The following is a 20291-nucleotide window of genomic DNA, read 5'->3' on the forward strand; positions in this document are numbered from 1 at the left end:
AAATTTTTAAGTTAAAAAAAAAAAAAGGATTCTGAGCCGATCCCGGTGCTGAACGCTGGGAGCTCTCTGCAGGCGGTAGCAGTTTGAGCTCCAGGGCAGCCTGCACCCTCCCGGTCTCTCTCCTTCCTTCGCCACACTCAGCATGAAAGCCTTCAGTCCAGTGAGGTCCGTTAGGAAAAACAGCCTTTTGGACCACAGCCTGGGCATCTCCCAGAGCAAAAACCCCAGTGGACGACCTGATGAGCCTGCTGTACAATATGAAGGACTGCTACTCCAAGCTCAAGAAGCTGGTGCCCAGCATGCCCCAGAACAAGAAGGTGAGCAAGATGGAAATCCTGTAGCGCGTCATCGACTACATCTTGGACCTGCAGATCGCCCTGGACTTGCACTCCGCTACTGTCAGCCTGCACCACTGGTGACCCGGGCAGAGCCAGGCGTCCAAGATGCTGCTGACCACCCTCAACAAAGACATCAGCATCCTGGCCTTGCAGCCTTCTGAGTTCCCTTCCAGGTTCATGTCAAATGACAGTAAAGCACTCTGTGGCTGAGTAAATGGTGTTCATGACTTTTTTTCTTTGCACAAGTCCGCAGGAACTTATTTTTCAATTATTTTACAAGGAGGACAACAAGTTGAATGGACCTTTTTAAAAAATGGAAGCAAAACTAAGAAGGATCAGATCATCTTCCCCAGGGTGTTTCTGACCTGGACTGTGATATTAGTTATTTATAAAAAAAAGACTTCTAATGCCCTTTCTGCAGTTGGAAGGTTTTCTTTATATACTATTCCCCATGGGGAGCGAAAATGTTAAAATCACAAGGAATTGCCCAATTTAAGCAGACTTTGCCTTTTTTCAAAGGTGGAGCGTGATTACCAGAAGGATCCAGTATTCAGTTACTTAAATGAAGTCTTTTGGTCAGAAATTACCTTTTGATGCAAGCCTACTGAATGCCGTGTAATGTTTATATACACATAAATATATATATATATATATTTATCTCTATGTGAACAAAAAAATGTAAAAATGTCCTTGGGTGAGGATAAAAAATAAAGGGCTTCAGGAATGCAAGGTGTAAGGTCTCTTTTATGGAGTGACTGCCGTCTCAACCCCTTCCATATTACCTGCTGAGAGCACCAGGTATGAATAAATATAATAACTGTGATGATTACTGTTCATTTTAGAATACACAAATTTTGTACATCTATTATGAGCTGCTAATTTTGCCAAGTCTTCATTACTTTGTCCCAGATAAAGACAGGAAAAAAAAAAAGAGTAAATAAGGTTGTCTTATTAGCCTAAGCTTCATTTAGTATTTTTCATTTAAAATAAAATAATTAATTTTCAAGTGTGAACAATTCTACCTTCTTCACGTTAACAGAAATTTGAACAATCCAGCAAGATTACCTCGGTAAAAGGCTCCCACTAGTGGTCAATACTTTCTCATAAAATAAAAATAATTGAAGGAAATGTACTCTTTCTTAAAAGGAATTTTTAGTACTTTCTCCAGCAGGAGCTGGATAAAGAATCATTGTTGAAAGGATCAAGCTGAAATTCTATTTCTTCTGCAAGGCTGGCCCTTCCCAACCTGGCCCCATCTCACCCCTCAGGCCTCATCACTGGTCACTCTCTCTGTGGAGCCTTTGGCCACGTTAGACTGTTCTGCAGTTGCTGAATGTGATACTTTCATGCTTGTGGGCCTTTGCTTGTACTGCTTCCTTTACTTGGTATCCCCTTTTATTCTAATTTTTTATCTTGATAAACTCTTGATATCTCCAAGGTCAAGATCATGTGCCAGTCCTTCTCTGAAGTCTTCTTTGCATATTTATTATAAATTCCATTTCTGTGGAATTTTTCAAATCAGATATGGCTGTGCACTTTCTCTTTTGTTCTCCAGTGCATGTGTTGATGTAAAAATCCCTTGTTATTCATCTTTGTTGCCCCCAACATATCCCAGGTATCTGATAAATGCTTAATGACTGAAGGTAGTGACAGAGCTTCACATACAATAAGCACTCAAATATTTGTTAAATGAAGTAAAAATATTAAATTGCTTCTTATATGTGAATTCCAATGAGGCATACTTGCAAAAAGTTGCTTTTTCTTATCTCTGTCGAAGTAATTTTTCCAGTCCAAGATCTGTTCACCGTGTAGAATATTCTCTGAATAACCTGGTTCCAAAGGAAAACAAAACCAAATAGAAACATTAAAGATATTAATTACTTTTCCAAAGGCTATTGCATTTTATAAACATACTTTGAAAGAGATAAATTTTGACTTTTTGATTATGCCAAGTATCATTTTTATTAATAATTAACTTTAAAAAATCTACAGCCACATAGTTTGCATTTGCCCCTATCAGTTTAAGAATAACAACAAAAAAAATCTCTGCTCACAAGCCTGCATTTCTCAGCTGCCTACACATCACTTTCTTTGTTTACCTTTCATCTTATATAGTGATGTCTGATTCAAGTAGTGCTTACTGGGTTGCATGTTTTGGGAAGGTAAATGAGGTGGGAACTATATGGTGGGTTCCCTTGACAATTAATTGGTCAGAAAAATGGCTGCCAATGAGATAGGATTCAAGACAGCATTATTCTGGTTATGATAGCCTAACTCATTGGAGTTCTAAAACTTACAGTCTTGCATAGTCCCTCTATAAATTCAAACACACCTAAAATAATTTACATTCTGAATCCTTATTTGGGCATTAACGATTTTGTTGTTAGCTAGTGTTTTCTTGAGTGGAAGATGTAAAACTATGGGGAAGACACTGGACAGCAGAGGAGGGGGGTATAGGTAGCAAATGTGTATGAGATTGAGGATTTGTGTGTTGTGGTATAGGGCAGAATCGGAAAAGAAAGACAAAGCTGCAATACTGGAGGTAGGAGGTCACAGTTCATTTGTAACAATTTTAACTGGGGTTATTCCCACTCATTTAATTTCCCTTTCATCTATTAGTTTTGTTTGTTTTTCCTCCAAAAGGAAGCAGTGATGAGAATAATTTAAGTAGCTTTTTTTGGGTTCCGTGGTTTTGATTTTAATTGTCTAATAATATAGAAATCTTGTATCCTTGGTGGTTTTATGATGGAAGAGGTTAGATCCTCTTTAAAAGCTATTTTAGTACAAGAAGAACAAAAAAGGGAAGACATTTGGACATCTATCCAAAAAGTAGACCTAATGAGGGACTAAACTACCATTCTGCTTCTGGATTCTTTAGCAGAGGGATTCTCAAACAGAACAGAGAAAAACTAGCCTCAGGATGAAGGTCTAGACTTCTGTGACCCAGCATTCCTCACCCCACCCCTGCTATCAGTGCTAACTCCTCCTGACCCTTCAGAATCTAGCTCACAGGAACCCCAGAACAGGGGCGGAGAGAGCTGTCTTCTGTGCTCCTGCTGTCACCTGTCTTCTTCAGTCATCCTATGCTTTTATATTCTAAACATTGGTGAACCTGACCATCATCACTTCTAAACTCTATTGCATGCCAGTGCCTGACATAGTGCTCTGCGTATATCAGATGGTCAATAATTGCTTGATAACTTTTTTTTAAAAATTGAGGTTAACTGACATTATATTAGTTTCAGGTGTACAACATAATAATTCAATATTTCTATATATTGTGAAATGATCACCACAATAAATCTCCTTAACATTTATTGCCATACACGGTTACAGAATTCTTTTCCCCCTTGTGATGAGAACTTTGAAGATTCCCTCTCTTAGCAACTTTCAAATATGCAATATGGTATTATTGACTATAGTCACTATGCTGTATATCACATCCCCAGATCTTATTTTTAATTGGAAGTTTGTACCTTTTGACTCCCTTTACCCATTTCTCTCTGCCTCTGGCAATCACGAATCTATTCTCTGTATCTATGAGCTTGGTGTTTTTGTTGTTGTTAAAGATTCCACATATAAGTGAGACTATACAGTATTTGTCCTTCTCTGACTTATTTTACTCAGTATAATGCCTTCAAGGTTCATCAATGTTGTCACAAATCCATTCATCCATTGGTGGACACTTAAATTATTTAAATATCTTAGCTATTATAAATAATGCTGCAATTAACATGGGGAGTGTATATCTTTTTGAGTTAGTGTTTTTATTTTCTTTGGATAATATGATAGTTGAATTTTTAATGTTTTATTTTATTTATTTTTTTAAGGTTTTTTGTTGTCTTTTTCCTTTATTGATTTTATAGAGAGAGGAAGTGAGAGAGAGAGAGAGAGAGAGAGAGAGAGAAACATTGATGAGAGAGAACATGGATTGGCCGCCTCCTGCACTCCCCCCACTGGGGATCAGGCCCACAACCTGGGCATGTGCCCTGATTAGGAAGTGAACCGGTGACCTTTTGAGCCACACCGGTGAGCCACACCGGCTGGGCTAAACTTCACTCTTAATGTAATGAAGAAAATATCTCTGCATCAAAATCAAGCTCTTATTTAACAAAATGTAGTAGGCAACACTGCAGAAATCAGGTTTGTGGCTTATGAAAGACATGGGTGGAAAAAAACGAGTTTCATGAAAGAAATAATATGTTCCCTGAAGTGTATAAAATATAGCAAGTCTTCACTTAAAACCATCAATAGGTTCTGTAATTTAAGCAAAACAACATATAATGAAACCAATTTCACCATAGGCTAATTGATATAAGAATTAAGTTCCTACAGCATCTGATCAGCATTATAACAAAACAACATTGAATGAAATGAAGTTATTCAAGGACCTGTTGTACAGCTTACAAAATTAGGATCTTGAGTCTTTTCCTATGTTGGGTCCTGTCAGGGTTAGATATGGGAAGTGTCTTTGGCCAGATCGTGTTTTGTGAACAGGCTCTTGAAAACATCTTTTGGTATATCATGTAATCACCCTTCTGTCCTAGTTTTTATCACGTTCTGCTTCTACCTTGGTCTTCTGATCACAGGTGTTTTCTCCACCAACTATCTCATTCACCTTTATGTCTGCAGACACTAGGCCAGTGCCTTTGAAGGTAGTAGGTGCTAAAATATATGTACTGAATGTGCATTTAGTTACTTCCTAAGCAATAATGGAGTTTCCTATATCTTCTTCTTTAATAGCTTATAGGAGTTTATATCAGGAGTGAAAAAACTCCAGTCCAGAACTTAAATTTATTCAGCAAATTTGTCATTAATATAATTATGCTTTAAAACCAAAAATTGGTGATAAATATAGCAAAAATTTAACACTGGCTCTCTCTGGGCAGTTATTCCTTTTGTGTTTTTTTTGTTTTTGTTTTTTTTCTGTTTTCCCATTTTTCTGTAGAGAGAGAGAAACATCGATGAAAGAGAACATCGACTGGCTGCCTCCTGCATGCCCCCCACTGGGGATTTGGCCCACAACCTGGGCATGTGCCCTGAGTGGGAATCGAATTGGCGACCTCTTGGTGCATGTGTCGACGCTCAACCACCAAGCCACACTGGCCGGGCTTATTTTAGTTTTTAAAAATTGATTTTAGAGAGAGGAAGGGAGGTAAGGAGGAGGTAAGGAGGGAGAGTGAGAGAGAAAAAGAAACATCAGTGTGAGAGAAAAACATCGATTGGCTGTATCCTGCATGCTCCCCAAATGGGGATCAAACTAGTAACCTGGGTATGTGCCCTGACAGGGAATCGAACCCACCACCTTTTGGTGCATGGGATGATGTTCCTTCCAGCCAACTGAGCCACACGGACCAGGGCTATTTTTTAATGTTTTGAGGAATCTCCATTCTGTGTTCCATAGTGGCCAGACCAATTTACATTCCCAGCAGTCTGCAAGTTTCCCTTTTCTCCACATCCTCACTGACCCTTATTATTTCTGGTCTTTTTGATAATAGTCAGGTGTGAGGTGATACCTCATTGTGGTTTTGATTTGTATTTCCCTAATAATTAGTGATTTTAAGCACTTTTTCATGTACCTGTTGGCCATCTGTGTGTCTTCTCTGGAAAACTGCTTGATTAATTAAAGAGGTTTGAAAATTATGTAACAAAAACTTTTATGTTACATTTGTGATAGAAATATATGTGTTGGATTCATAGGCAGTTGAATAACTCTATTCAGAGTTTTGAATAGCATGGATGCCAACCCAGAAAGGTCTCTAATTATTTCATATAAAGCAGTATTGTTGTCTATGATTTATAGATAGACTGAATATAAAATGTTCAGAAAATATAAAACAAGGAAGGGTAATATATTCTAAATTATCGTGAAAGAAACTACTAATGTAGTAATGTTTGTTCTTGAGGAAAAATACATTTTTTTAATTGATTTTTTTTTTTTTTTTAGTGAGAGAGGAAGGAAGAGAGAGATACATTGATCGGCTGCCTCCTGCATGCCCCTACTGGGGGTCATGCCCGAAACATGGGCATGTGCCTTGACCAGGAATCAAACTGGGGCCTCTCAGTCCATTGAGCCACACTAGCCGGGCTCTCAAGGAAAAATAAAACTAGAGTGTAGATATGACCCTAATTTGAATGGTTGACTATTGGGTAGAAGCTGACTTTTCTGTGTTGTCCCAGAGGCAGAAGTAGAACTACTGGATAGAAATGCCCTTATACTGAAATGCTTCATTATAAGGAGCTTCCTAAAATGAGCTCTATGAAGCAACGACCTGTATGAGAAGCAAGGTTTCTTCTCACCACTATTTAGGCAGACATCAGGATTCCTGCATTAGGTGAGAGCTAGTACTACCTGGTGTCTAATTTCCCAACTGGCCCCAATCACTCTGACAGGTGTTTCAGGGCAGAAAATGTGTCTTATTTAACACTGTATTCTAAGCACTGGCTTGGCAGAAGTTCCTATAAGAGAGCTGGAACGTCTGCCCTAGCCAGTTTGGCTCAGCGGTTAGAGTGTAGGCCTGTGGACCAGATTCGGTTCCCACTAAGGGCATATACCTCAGTTGCTGTTCGTCCCCGGCCCCAGTTGGGGTCGTGAGGGTGGCAACCAGTCAATATGTCTCTCTTGCATTGATGTTTCTCTCTCTCTTCCTCCCTACCTCCCTCTCACTCTATCTGAAGATAAATGCAAAAAAGTCCTTGGGTAAGGATAAAAAAAAAAAAAAAAGCTGGATGACCTTTAGCATAGGAATTATATATATAAATAAACATTAAGAACATGTATCACAGTGCCATGCCCCCTCTCTCAGGTTAAAGTCAATTTCAATACATATTATTATAACAATTTTCCCTTTGTTGAACATTATTAGATTTTTTAGTTTATTTCTCGATTTTGAACATAAGTTTATCTTAAAGTCTGAGTCTCCTATCTCTATAAATTTTATATTTATATACTCCTCAAATGTTTTATATTACTTATGGAATACTGTGTTACACTTAAAATTATAAATCTGTAACACATTTTTGCTTCTAATTTATTCCTTTCTTGTTTTTGACAATTTTTAAAATTTGCAAATGCTTAGATTGTTAAAAATTTCTTATTTTAGCCTCCTCTAACCTACTTATGTAATACTATAAAAAAAAAACTACCTATATTCTATTTTTCCATTGCCTAAATCTCCTTTTTTGAGTGGCCCGACTTCATCAGCACATTTATTGGTTTCCACATTCCTGATTCAGCATTTCAGCTTACTGAGGTAGGGGCACCATCTAGTGGTAAGAGCATGTAGCTGCTGGCTCTACATTACATTTTTCCTTCTAATTTTGGTCTACCACTTTTAGGAAAATAAAAGAAATTGCTTACAGGGGACTTCCGGTCAAGATGGAGGCGTAGATAAACGCGGTATCGCGTCCTCCCACAACCACATCAAAGTTATAACTAAACTACAGAACAACCATCCTTCAAAACCGCCTGAAATCAAGCTGAATGGAAGTCCTACAACTACGGAATTAAAGCAGGAGCCTCATCGAGACTGGTAGGAAGGGCAGAGGTGGATGAGTTGGTCCCACACCCACATGTGGTGGATAAAAATCAGGAGGATACCTCGGCAGGGAAGGTCCTCCCTGAGGACTGAGGGGTCCCCGTCCCACACTAGGTGCCCTGCTCAGGGTTCCAGTGCCAGGAAGAGAAGTCCCCATAACTTCTGGCTGGAAAAACCAGCGTGAACTGAGGCTCAGGGAAGCTGATGAGGCTGGAGCCCCAGGCAGCCCCTTAAAGGGTCCGCACACGAACTTATCGGACTCTCTCCCTCTAAGCTTGAAGGGGAGGGAGCTTGAGGGGCCCCAGAGACATACAGGGAAGAACTGAGCTGTTTGGCACTGGAGCGAGGGGGTGGAGAGGGGGCTTTCTCTGGGACAAATGTGCTGTCAGAGGCCTTTGTTCCTTTGGTGAGCCCTTCCCTGGGGTGGCAGACAGCTGCCATATCCGGGACTCCAGCAACCTGGCTCACACTGGTAGCCCCGCCCTGGTGATTCTGAGGCCCCGCCCTACCCAACTTTCAGGCCCACCCAAGCTGTTGCCAGTTGCTTTACCATAGGATTGGCCTGTCTCAAATCCTGCTTCAGGTTTTCCTCAATTCTTTCAAACAAGCAGCATCTGGTCTCAGCTAGCCCCATACCTCTCGTTAAATAATACACAGAAACAAACACAGGGAGGCAGCCGAAATGAGGAGACAAAGAAAAGAACTAAGCGAAATGGAGATAAGCAACCAAACAGATGCTGAGTTTAAAATACTGCTTATAAGGATGCTCAATGAACTGAGTGAGAACCTTAGTGAACTTAGTGAGGGCCTCAAGAGCATAAAAAAGGACCAGTCAGAAATGAAGGATGCACAGTCAGAAATGAAGGAGGCACTAACTGAAATAAAGAATAATTTACACAGATTCAATAGTAAAGTAGCTTAAGCCAAGAAGCAAACCATTGATTTGGAATATAAGGAAGCAAAAAACGCCCAATCAGAACAGCAAAAAGAAAAAAGAATCCAAAAAAACTGAGGAGAGTGTAAAGAGACTCTGGGACAACTTCAAGTGTGCCAACATTCGCATCTTGGGGGTGTCAGAAGGAGAAGAGAGAGAGAACAAGAAATCAAAAACCTCTGAAACAATAATGGCAGAAAACTTCCCTAACTTGGTGAAGGAAACAGACATACAAATCCAGGAAGCACAGAGAGTCCCAAACAAGATGAACCCCAAGTGGCCCACACCGAGACACATCATCATCAAAATGCAAAAGGTTCAAGACAAAGAGAGAATCTTAAAAGCAGCAAGAGAAAAGCAGTTAGTTACCTACAAGGGAGTTCCCATAAGGCTGTCAGCTGATTTCTCAAAAGAAACTTTGCAGGCCAGAAGGGAGTGCAAGAAATATTCAGAGTGATGAAAAGCAAGAACCTACAACCAAGATTACTCTATCCTGCAAAGCTGTCATTTAGAATTGATGGCCATATAAAGTTTCCCAGACAAGAAAAAGTTAAAGGAGTTCATCACCACCATTTCAATTATATGAAATGTTGAAGGGTCTTTTTGAAGAAAAAGATAAATATATGAACAAACAGCCCTGGCCGGTTTGGCTCAGCGGTTGGAGCGTCGGCCTGTGGTCCGGAGAGACCCGGGTTCGGTTCCCGCTGAGGGCACGTACCTCGGTTGCAGTTTGTCCCCGGCCCTGGTTGGGTTGTGTGGGTGGCAACCACTCGATGTGTCCCTTTTGCGTCGATGTTTCTCTCTCTCTCTCCCCCTCCCGCTCTATCTGAACAAAATATCAAAAAGTGTCCTCAGGTGAGGATAAAAAAAAAAAAATATATATATATATATATATATGAACAAACAAAATGGCAATGAATACATATCTATTGACAATGGAATCTACAAACAAAATGAAAAAGCAGAACAGAAACATTCTCATAGATACAGAGAACATTTTTTTTGGTTGCCAGATGGGAGGGGGGTTGTGGGAATGGGTGAAAAAGGTGAAGGGATTAAGAAGTACAAATTCACTGCTAGACTGACAAACCTCAAAGGGAAAGGGGTTGGGGGGTGGGAAGAAATAAACCAAAGAATTTATATGCATAACCAATGGACACAGACAACAGTGTGGGTAAAGGCGGGAGGGGGGCAGGAGTGGGGAGGAGGGAGTCAATGGGGGAAAATGAGGAACATCTGTAATACATTCAACAATAAAGATTTAAAAATATTTTTAAATAAAAATTTAATTAAAAAAAAGAAATTGCTTACATTAAGATATAGCCCTGGCCAGTGTTGCTCAGTGGTTAGAGCATCATCCCACATGTAGAAGGGTCAGGGTTTGATTCCTGGTCAAGGGCATGTACCTGGGCTGCAGGTTCAGTTTCTATCCTGAACCCTGGTTGGTGTGTGAGTGGGAGGCAACTTATTGATGTGTGTCTCTCACATCAGTGTTTCTCTCTCTCTCTCTACCTTCCCTCCTTTCTACTCTCTCTAAAAATCAATGGAAAAAATATTTTAAAGTTACTACTACTACTACTAATTGTTTATTGCCAGTGAGAGGAATGAAATTTGACAATTTTTCACTAGGGGATCTCTAGCCAACTTGATAGATAATTTGAATTGTAAGTCATTTTCCTTTTTTTCTTTATCTCTAATGAATTGGAAACCTCTAATTCACAATTATAGGTCACCAGAAATGTAAATAATTGTTTGGTGGATCTGTCGGATAGTTTTTGAGGAGTGGATCAAATGCAGACACAAATTACAGGGAGACTGCTCACTTGAAAGCAGATGAACTCAAATGCTGGAGTTCTGGCTCTTCTACTTGGCGGAAAGTGATGAATGGATTCCTGACCCACTCTGGTTAATATGGCTCAGAAAAGTATTTCTCCATGTTCTGCTGCAGAGTTTGGACTAAAAAAATCTATCTAATAAAAACCAGTTCTTTCTCTGTCATGAGGAAACATTCTCAAGGGGAAAGAGTTAAGCTGTTAATGATGAGCCGTCTCCACCACAGTTTAGTCATTTCAGGAAATATCAGTACCTTGTCCTCAATAATTAAATCCTGGCATTTCAGCCAGAAGTGATGGATTCAGGTCAATCAAGACACTGAATACATCATTAAGACACCATCTGGGCGAGCCACAGAAATATCTTCTTATTGCTAGCACCAATGTCATAAAGAAGTATTTTCAATCTCATCACTTATTTTAAAAGCTCACGTGAGCACCTCTTTCCTCAAAAGTCAGCATATGCCAGTTAGGATAAGCAGAGTCTTTTATTCATGGGCAATTTCTCTGCACAGCATGCAAAACTGCAAACTCAAGAGCTATAGTTTGCTAGTTATTTCCAATTTTCATTTTCATTCAATATCAAGTGGTTTATTTCTCCACTGCCAACTCTTCTCTGGAAATAAAGGAGAATACGGAGTGACATTAGGTGCAATCTATTATCTGGGTAGTAATGTCCATATTTGCTGTATGTATAGTTGATGCTGTCTTTAAGCTCTAAAAACAGCTACAAAATAGTTAAACAAACAAAAATTCTTTTTCTAGGAAAAAAAAAGAGGCTTCCAGTCAAGATGGCAGCAAAAAAAAAAAGAGGCTCCCACAACTATATAAAAATTACAACTAAACTTCAGAACAACCATCACTCAGAATCACCTGAAATAAAGCTGAATAGAAGTCCTACAACTACAAAATTCAAGAAGCCACACAGTAGGAGGGGTAGAGGCATGGAAGGGCTGGTCCCACCCCCACGTGTGGCGGATAAAAATCAGGAAGGTACCTCAGCTGTGAAGGTCTTCCCTGAGGAACAAGAGGTTTCTGTCCCACACCAGGCCCCCTAGTTCAGGGTTCTAGTGCCAGGAAGAGAAGGCCCCATAACTTCTGGCTGGGAAAACCAGCAGGAATTGAGGCTCAGGGAGGCTGAGGCATCTGGAGTCCCAGGCAGTGTCTCTTTATTAAAGGGCCCAAGCATAGACTTACTCTGACTGGCTCCCTCCAGGCTCCAGTGTGGGGGAGGCAGCTTGAAAGGCAACAGAGACATATGGGGAAGAACTGAGTTGTTTGCTATCAGGGCGAGAGCTGGAGGAGCAGCTTTCTCCCGGACAAATGGACAGACATGCTGGCGGAGGCCATTGTTCCTTTGGTGAGCTCTTCCCCTAAGAGGCAGGCAGAAGGTCACCATATCTGGGACTCCACCAACCTGGCTCACACTGCTTGCATCTCTCTGGTGATTCCCTGAGGCCCTGCCCCACCCAACTTTCAGGCCCACCCAAGCTGTTGCCAGTTGCTTTACCCCAGGATTGGCCTGTCTTAGTTCCTATTTCAGATTTTTCTAAATTCTCTCAAACAAGCACTATATGGCCTCAGAGAGCCCCATACCTCTTGCTAAGTGGCCCCAGGCCTGGCACTAGAAGCAGTCAGCCTTGGTTCATAGCTTGGCTTTGCCTAGGCACCTCCAAGCCCAGCACCACCCAGTGGACGGCTTCAAACCATGTTGAAGCACCCCCACCCAACCACCTCCACAAATGACACACTCAATGAGTGGACTCGGTACCAGAGCCCTGTTGAAGTAAGTTTTGCTCTGTGTGGTGGGCCACTGCACAGCTGATCCTCCAAGGTGGTCAGAGGTGAGTGGTCAGTGGGCACAGCCGGTCTTTGCTGCTGATCAGCCTGAGTAAATGCCTTCCATTGACAAGCCAACAGCAATCAAGATTCAATTACAACAGAAGGGTGTATGGTCCACACAAGAGGGCACCTTGAGCGCCCAGCTGGGGTGATCAGGGAGGCTCACTGGACCCTACAGGACACCTCCTACAATAGGTCACCCTACGAAGCCTGGGAGACATAGCCGCTCTACCTAATACATAGAAACAAAAAAAGGAGGCAGCCAAAAGAGGAGACAAAGAAACATGTCCCAAATGAAAACAGAACAAAACGCAAGGAAAAGAACTAAACGAAACAGAGATAAGCAATCTAACAGATGCTGAATTCAAAACCCTGGTTATAAGGATGCTCAAGCAACCTACTGAGGACCTCAAGTGCATAAAAAAGGCCCAGTTAGAAATGAAGGATGCATTAACTGAAATAAAGAATAATTTACAGGGAATCAATAGTAGAGTAAATGAAGCCAAGAAGCATACCATTGATTTGGAATATAAGGAAACAAAAAACAGAACAGAAAAAAGAATCCAAAAAATGAGGATAGTGTAAGGAGTCTCTGGGACAATTTCATGTGCATCACGGGGTTGCCAGAAGGAGAAGAGAGAGAGCAAAAAATTGAAAACCTATATGAAAAAATAATGACAGAAAAATTCTCTAACTTGGTGAAGAAAACAGAAATACAGAAACTACAGTGTCCCAAACAAGATGAACCCAAAGAGGCCCACACCAAGACACATCATAATCAAAATGCAAAAGGTTAAAGACAAAGAGAGAATCTTTTTTTTTTTTTTAATCCTCACCTGAGGACATTTTTCCATTTCTTGTTCAGATAGAGTGGGAGGGAGACAGAGGAAGAGAGAGAGAGAGAGAGAGAAACAATGTGAAAGGGACACATCGAGTGGTTGCCACCCGCACAACCCAACCAATCTATAAACAAAATGAGCAAGCAAAACAGAAATAGATACAGAGAACTTTTTGTTGGTTGCCAGCTGGGAGCGGGTTAGGGGCGATGGGCAAAAAAAGTGAAGGGATTAAGAAGTACAAATTGATTGTTAGACTGATGAACTTCAAAGGGAAGTGGGGATGGCTGGGAAGAGATAAACCAAAGAACTTATATGCATATATGCACAACCAATGGACACAGACAATAGTGTGGGGAAGGCAGAGGAGGGGGGCAGGTGCGGGGAGGATGTGGTCAATGGGGGAAAAAAGGGAGGACATCTGTAATACATTCAACAATAAAGGTAAGTTAAAAAAAGAAAAAAGAAAGATCTTCCCAGTACATTAAGTTATAAAAGGAACAACAACAATATCTTTTTCCATAGCATAGATTTTCAGTGATAAATAGAAAGTAAAAGTTGCCCAACTTTGCTTCATCATATATAAGCCAATATTTGAGTCATACTCTTGTCAGCAGTTTCTTCCAATCATAAAGTAAAGTAACTGAATAACTCTAGCATACAAACAAAATATACAGGGTGGGGCAAAAGTACGTTTACAGTGGTAAATACACAAAACATGTTCTTGTATTATTTTTTTTTTATCCTCACCCAAGGACATTTTTCCATTTTCTATTCAGATAGAGTGGGAGGGAGAGAGAGGAAGAGACAGAGAGAGAAACATCGACGTGAAAGGCACACATTGAGTGGATGCCTCCCGCACGGCTCTGGTTGGGTCGGGGACAAACTGCAACCGAGGTACGTGCCCTTAGCGGAAACTGAACTCGGGTTTCTCTGGACTGCAGGCCGATGCTCTAACTGCTGAGCCAAACTGGCCAGGGCATTCTTGTATTATTATATATTAATTATTGTATTATTTTACATACAACCTGTAAACCTACTTTTGCCCCACCCTGTACTGACTGTTCTACACTGTGTACCACTCAAATTATATAAGATTCAATAGGGTCATATGATAAATTAATTTTGCTTTTTCTGAGATACTTGTCATTAATTCTGAGGCTGATCTTTGTAAATACACTGGAAGTAGTGTGATCCCATCTGTCTTTGCTATGAGCAGGGTAGAGAATTATACCTCTCTAACTTGAGCACTTTTATGCCTTTAATGACAAAATTAATTCCTTTCATACTAGAGAGCTTATTTCGTATTTGTTCTATAAAAACTCACTGTACTCTGAAATAATGTAAAAGTTTCAATGACTTCATGCCATTATTTGACGAACTTTCATAATAGAAAAGGCACTGAAAAGATAACCAGTCCAATAAAATTTTGTGTCCAGATATATTCACTGTGATACTTTTTATTTGCACTTCTCTTTTGTGGATAGTAGTATGCAATTATCACAACAGCAGATACATTTATCTCAGTACATACAGATTCACATTCTATCTTCTCAAATGGATCTTGTTTACTGTTTATGTAAGGTGCTCTGTTATCTTCATTTCATCATCAATACTTTACACTTTAATGCCTACCTCCGAATAATGGATTCATGTTTGTGAATTGGAATAAAGCAGCATAACATTAACAATAAAGTATTAATTTAAAAAATGTAAATAATAATATATAAATGCCATGGAATTATCCTGCAGAGATCATTAATTGTACCCTGTTAATTGACTGATATAGTTCTTTTTGTTCAACAATTAACAACAGAATTTCTCAGAAAATGCGAATTCTATGTGAACAAAATTGTTTCATGGCTTTTCACTCTGAAATCATAAAACTTGCATGGGATCACTTGCTAGATGACCATAGACCTTACTTAAATACCAAACTAGAAAGCATAGAGACAGAAATGTATCTCTGTTTTGTAATTCTGTTCCTTAACATATTTTCTAAGAATACATTTCAATAAAAGGTCCTCTATAGAAGATTTTCTGAATTGGTAGAAGGTTGAACTAGATTATCTCAAAGATCTTATTCAATTCTTAAGATTCTAAATTATGCTATTAATATACCCCACGTTTATAGAACTGTCAACAATTAGAACCCAATAATTCCCTTTAGGATTGGAGACAGAGTTAATGGGTAGAATTTTTTTTTCCTTTATTGATTTTAGAGAGAGAGGAAGGGAGAGGAAGAGAGAGACAGAAACATCAATGAGAGAGAACATTGATTGGCTGCCTCCTGCATGCCCTCCACTGGGGATTGGGCCCACAATCTGGGCGTGTGTCCTGACTGGGAATCAAACTGGCAACCTCTTGGTGCATGGGTCGATGCTCAACCACTGAGCCACACTGGCCAGACATGTGTAGAATTCTTAAGCATGAATAATTTCACTCAATAAATATTTACTGTGCATCTATTATTTGCCAGGCACTATTCTAAATATTGAAGATAAAGCAGTGAAAATATAAAGAAGTCCCTGCTCTCTTGGAGTTTATATTACAGACAAGGAAATGGATAATGAACAAATGAAAAAATTACATATCAGATGATATAAAACTAAAAAGAAAAATGAAGCAGAATAAAGGAATAGAGAGTGTAGAGGGAGGGGGAAGAGGGAGAAGAAGGGTGCGGAAGGCAGGGGGTGATGAGGGAAGGCCTCACTAACAAAGAAATATCTGAGCACATATCTGGATGAAGTGAGGGAGTGAGTCATGTGGAAATCTGTAGGAAGAGCGTTCCAGGCAGAGGAAAAATTAAGAACAAAACACCTGAGGCAGAAGTTGGGTTTAGTATGTTCCAGAAACAGTGAGGAGGCCATTGTGGCTGAAGCAGAATGAGCGAGGGGCAGGGTGGTATGAGGTAAGATCAGTGGGCAGGGGAGGTGAGGATGTCTGGGGGGGATTATGGTGAGACTTGGTAAGGATGCTGGCTTTCATTCTGAGTGAGATGGGAAACCACTGGAAGGTCTGAGCAGAAGAGTGACATGATCTGACTTACATTTTCAAAGGATAACTCTGCTTTGTGGAGATTAGACTGTAGGGCAATGAGGGTGTAAGCAGAGAGACTAATAAGTAATCCAAGTGAGAAAAAAGGGTGACTGGGCCCAGGTGATTTTAGTGGAGGTAATTTAGTATAGTGTTGTGGTTAACAGGCAAAAATAACTTCTGAGACAGTCTTAGATACAGTGACACCTTCTGGCTTAAAGTCTCACAAAGTTTTATGACAGATGAAAACCAGTGTAAAAGCCAAGAATGAAGTTCCTATAGGAGGGAAAACACCAGCAGTTTTCTGTAACTCAAGAGAACTCAACAGTCCATAGCCAATAAAAGTACCCTAAGGATGAGAGGGTCTTCCTCAGAGGAGGCTGTCCTATTTAGTGGGGGATCTGAGCCAGAGTGAGGGCCATCTCACTTGAGTGTGGCCGTGAATGTGAAGTGTGCGTGGGCTCACCTTTGGCATTCCTCCAAAGATAACCCGGGAGCCAGGACAGAGAATGCCTGCCATGGCTGCTGTGTGCAGCAGGCCTGTGTGCTCTTACTCATACTTCATTTCCTGCCTGTGACTGATCAAATGAGGCTGTACATGACGAACGAACTGAGAAAACATCTCACAACAAAGGAGATTGTGATCATGTTATTATAATTCTTAGATGATTTGTTTTCAGATTATACACAAACTACTTCTTAATACCAAGTCCACTTCTAATTTTGAGGTACTACAGACACATATTTTTCTGGCAAAGACGTGAAAATTCTTTTCAGTATTAAATACAAATGCTAAAGATAAAAATGTATGGGTATCTATATTTATGATATGGTAAAAGGCAAACTTAATAAAACCAGACAAAATGAATATATTATTTTAATTTTGTATACAAGAGGCCTCTTAAGCATTGGGTACATATAAGAAGGGAAATCGATATAAACAGCTCAACTTTACTGCACCTTCCTTCCACTTAAAACAATCATTATAGCCCATGTTACCTTTTGCATAAAAATTTGAAAGCCTGGATACTAGTGATAAAAAGGAGACTTACAGAGGTATAGTAAGACAAAAGAGGACTCAGCTTACCGTGGTGATATAGCGGGAGTGGAATTCTGGGGCATCTTTCAGGAACGTGAGGCCAGGGTGTGTATCCACCACATCCTGAAAAGGAAAAAAAACAAAACTAAATTAAACATAGAAAAAACCCCACTAAAATGCCTGCAGAATTTTTTTCCTTTCTGTAGAATATGCTGCCAGTTGAACAGACTCCCTATTTTAGAATACTGAACAATGCACTTAAAATTTAACACTTCGTTGAATTCAAATTTTCTCACAAACATACTTACTGTATGCTTTTCAATATGCATAGTAAATTTCAATAAAAAGTTAAAGTTGGATGGCAGAGGAATGGTGGTATGAGAGATCCCCTTGGTCTCTCTCTCTCTGAAATTTCAACAGGTTGCACAGCTAAAATTTAACAAAGGATTCTCTGCTCAGCATAAGGGCACACCTGAGATCTGCACATTGAAGCATCTAAAGGTGGTAAATGGGAACAAACAGGAGAGGTGAGAAGGGAGGAGAGCTCAGACTGGCCATGGATGCAGCCCTGCAGCCAGGAGCTCACAGTGGGCTCAGCCCAGAGAGGGGAAGAAGCAGACTATATCTGGCACTTCCTTTAGCCAGGAGGAGCAGAGAGACTTGGTAGGCACTCCTGCAGGAGTGAGCATTTTGAACTGCAGCTGAGCCGAGAGACTTGGGCAAGGACATAGCACAGTGGTTCTGCCACGGCTGTGGGCAGTTGGCATTTCAAACAAAGAAACACACAGAGCCCTGCCACCCCACAGATTCTCAAAACTTACCTCCTGTGGCCCTTTGTGTCAGGTTGTGGAGCACATTATCTGCAAACCCAAGAACTATTACTACAGAATCACTATTTACCAAAAAAACATTATACTCTGTGACTGATCCCTGGTTGGGTCATGTGGTGTTGGGAGTACCCTGTGGAATTCTGAGGTTGCCATTACCAAGAGGGCAAAAAACCCCCACCCCTAAGCATCAGGCTATACTGATAGCAAGGAGGTCAGCTTTGGGATTTCAGAGCTAAAAAAAAAAGACCCCTGTGATTCAGTGCCACCTACTGGAAAATAATAGAAAGACCTCTAGTTGTAGTAATTCGCTAGAGAAATGCCACCAATACATAGGTAACTAGACAGAGAAGGAACCAATCATATACCACAAATAAGGTAGTGGGGCAGCTTAGAAAGAAGATAAAAAATCTCCAGAAAGCAAACTGAAATACATAGAAATATGTGATATAAAAGACAGAGAATTCAAGATTGCAGTTCTGAAAATACTCAACCAGATGTGAGAAAATACAGACAAGTCAATTTAATGCACTCAGAAAACAAATTAATAAACTAAACGAGTACTTTACCAAAGAGACTGAAACTTTAAAAAGAACCAAACAGAAATCCTGGAGATGAAGAATTCAATAAAAGAGATCAAGAATGAAGTAGCAAGTACAGGAAATAGAGCTGACCACATGGAGGAAAGAATTAGTGATATCGAAGATAGGAATCTAGAAATGATGCAGAGGGAAGAAGAAAGACCTGAACATTAAAAAAAAAAAAAAAAAAAAAATAGAGAAAGAAAAAAAGAAAGAGCTCTACAAGAGCTATCTGACTCCATCAGAAAAAGCAAATAATGGGCATACCAGCAGAAGAAGACAGGGAGAAAGGAATGGAGAGCCTTATCAAACAAACAGTGGATGAGAACTTCCAAACCTATGGAAAGAACTAGATCCTCAAATGCAAGAAGCAATCAGAACACCTAGTTACCTCAATCCAAAGAACCTTCTCCAAGACACATTACATTAAAACTGTCAAAAATTAATGACAAAAAAAAAGAATTTTTAAAAATGCAAGGGAAAAGAAGGAAGTGACCTATAAAGGAAAACCCATCAGGTTATCATCAGCATAAACTCTACAAGCCACAAGAGGGTAGAACCAAGTATCTGAACTACTGAAAGAGAGAAATTACCAGTCAAGAATAATATATCCAGCAAAGTTATCCTTTAAATATGAAGGAGAAATAGAGACTTTTCCAGACATATAGAAACTGAGGAAATTTATCACCAGAAGACCTCCACTGCAGGAAATACTCAAGGGGGTTTATTCTACCTGAAACAAAGAACAAAAGGTCACAACGCCACAAGTAAGATCACCAAAAAAACTTACAGCATAAACAGGAATAATTAGTGATAACAAAAACATAAAAGGGGAGGTGGTGAATTTGCAAAGGAGGATGAAGATTGGATGCATTCAAAAGAAAAATACTGTATATATGAAATTTTCTTTTTCATAAACCTAATCGTAACTATACAAAAACCCCAAAACTGAGACACATAGCTTAAATAAAAGAGGAAACAGAGGAAAGAAATATGGAATACCATCAAAACAAAAACAACAGATGGAAACATAAAGGAAAAGAACCAATGGAAGCACAAAGCTACCAGAAAACAAGGGATAAACGGCTACAGGAAATTCTCATACATCAACAATTACCCTAAATGTAAATGGACTGAATATACCAAGAGAGTAGCAGATTGGATGAAAAACAAAACCCAACCATATGCTGCCTTCAGGAGACACGTTTAAGCTGCAAAGACAAAGGTAGATTCAAAGTGAAAGTGTGGAAAATGATTCTCCAAGCAAATAACATCCAAGATAAGCAGGTATAGCCATACTTATATCTGACAAAATAGATTTCAAGATAACAAAGGTAAGAAGAGATCATATAGAGGGTGCTTCTACTCTCTTCCTTTGTGTTAGTCATTTTTGGCAAATTACTGGAAGATGGCAGTTCCGGCTGAAAGGTCCAGCTTTTTCTTTTTGTGGCAAAAAAACACACAACATAAAATTCATCCTCCCAGCAA

General features: G+C 39.9%; 1 protein-coding gene and 1 pseudogene across 1 annotated transcript in view; one reads left to right on the top strand and one right to left on the bottom strand.

Annotated features, from left to right (window-relative positions):
* The window catches only part of PPP2R3A (protein phosphatase 2 regulatory subunit B''alpha), a 135919-nt gene that overhangs the window by 21044 nt on the left and 94584 nt on the right, over nt 1–20291 (bottom strand). The window contains exons 7-8 of the mRNA XM_036266450.1: nt 17444–17518; nt 2081–2167 (exon numbers count right to left, since the gene is read on the bottom strand). Coding sequence (XP_036122343.1) covers nt 2081–2167; nt 17444–17518 — 162 coding nt within the window. The remainder of the gene's footprint in view (nt 1–2080; nt 2168–17443; nt 17519–20291) is intronic.
* On the top strand, nt 143–548 carry LOC118633035 (annotated as a pseudogene).

This window comes from Molossus molossus, unplaced genomic scaffold (genome assembly GCF_014108415.1).
Source record: "Molossus molossus isolate mMolMol1 unplaced genomic scaffold, mMolMol1.p scaffold_m16_p_18, whole genome shotgun sequence".
NCBI classification, from domain to species: Eukaryota; Metazoa; Chordata; class Mammalia; order Chiroptera; family Molossidae; genus Molossus; species Molossus molossus.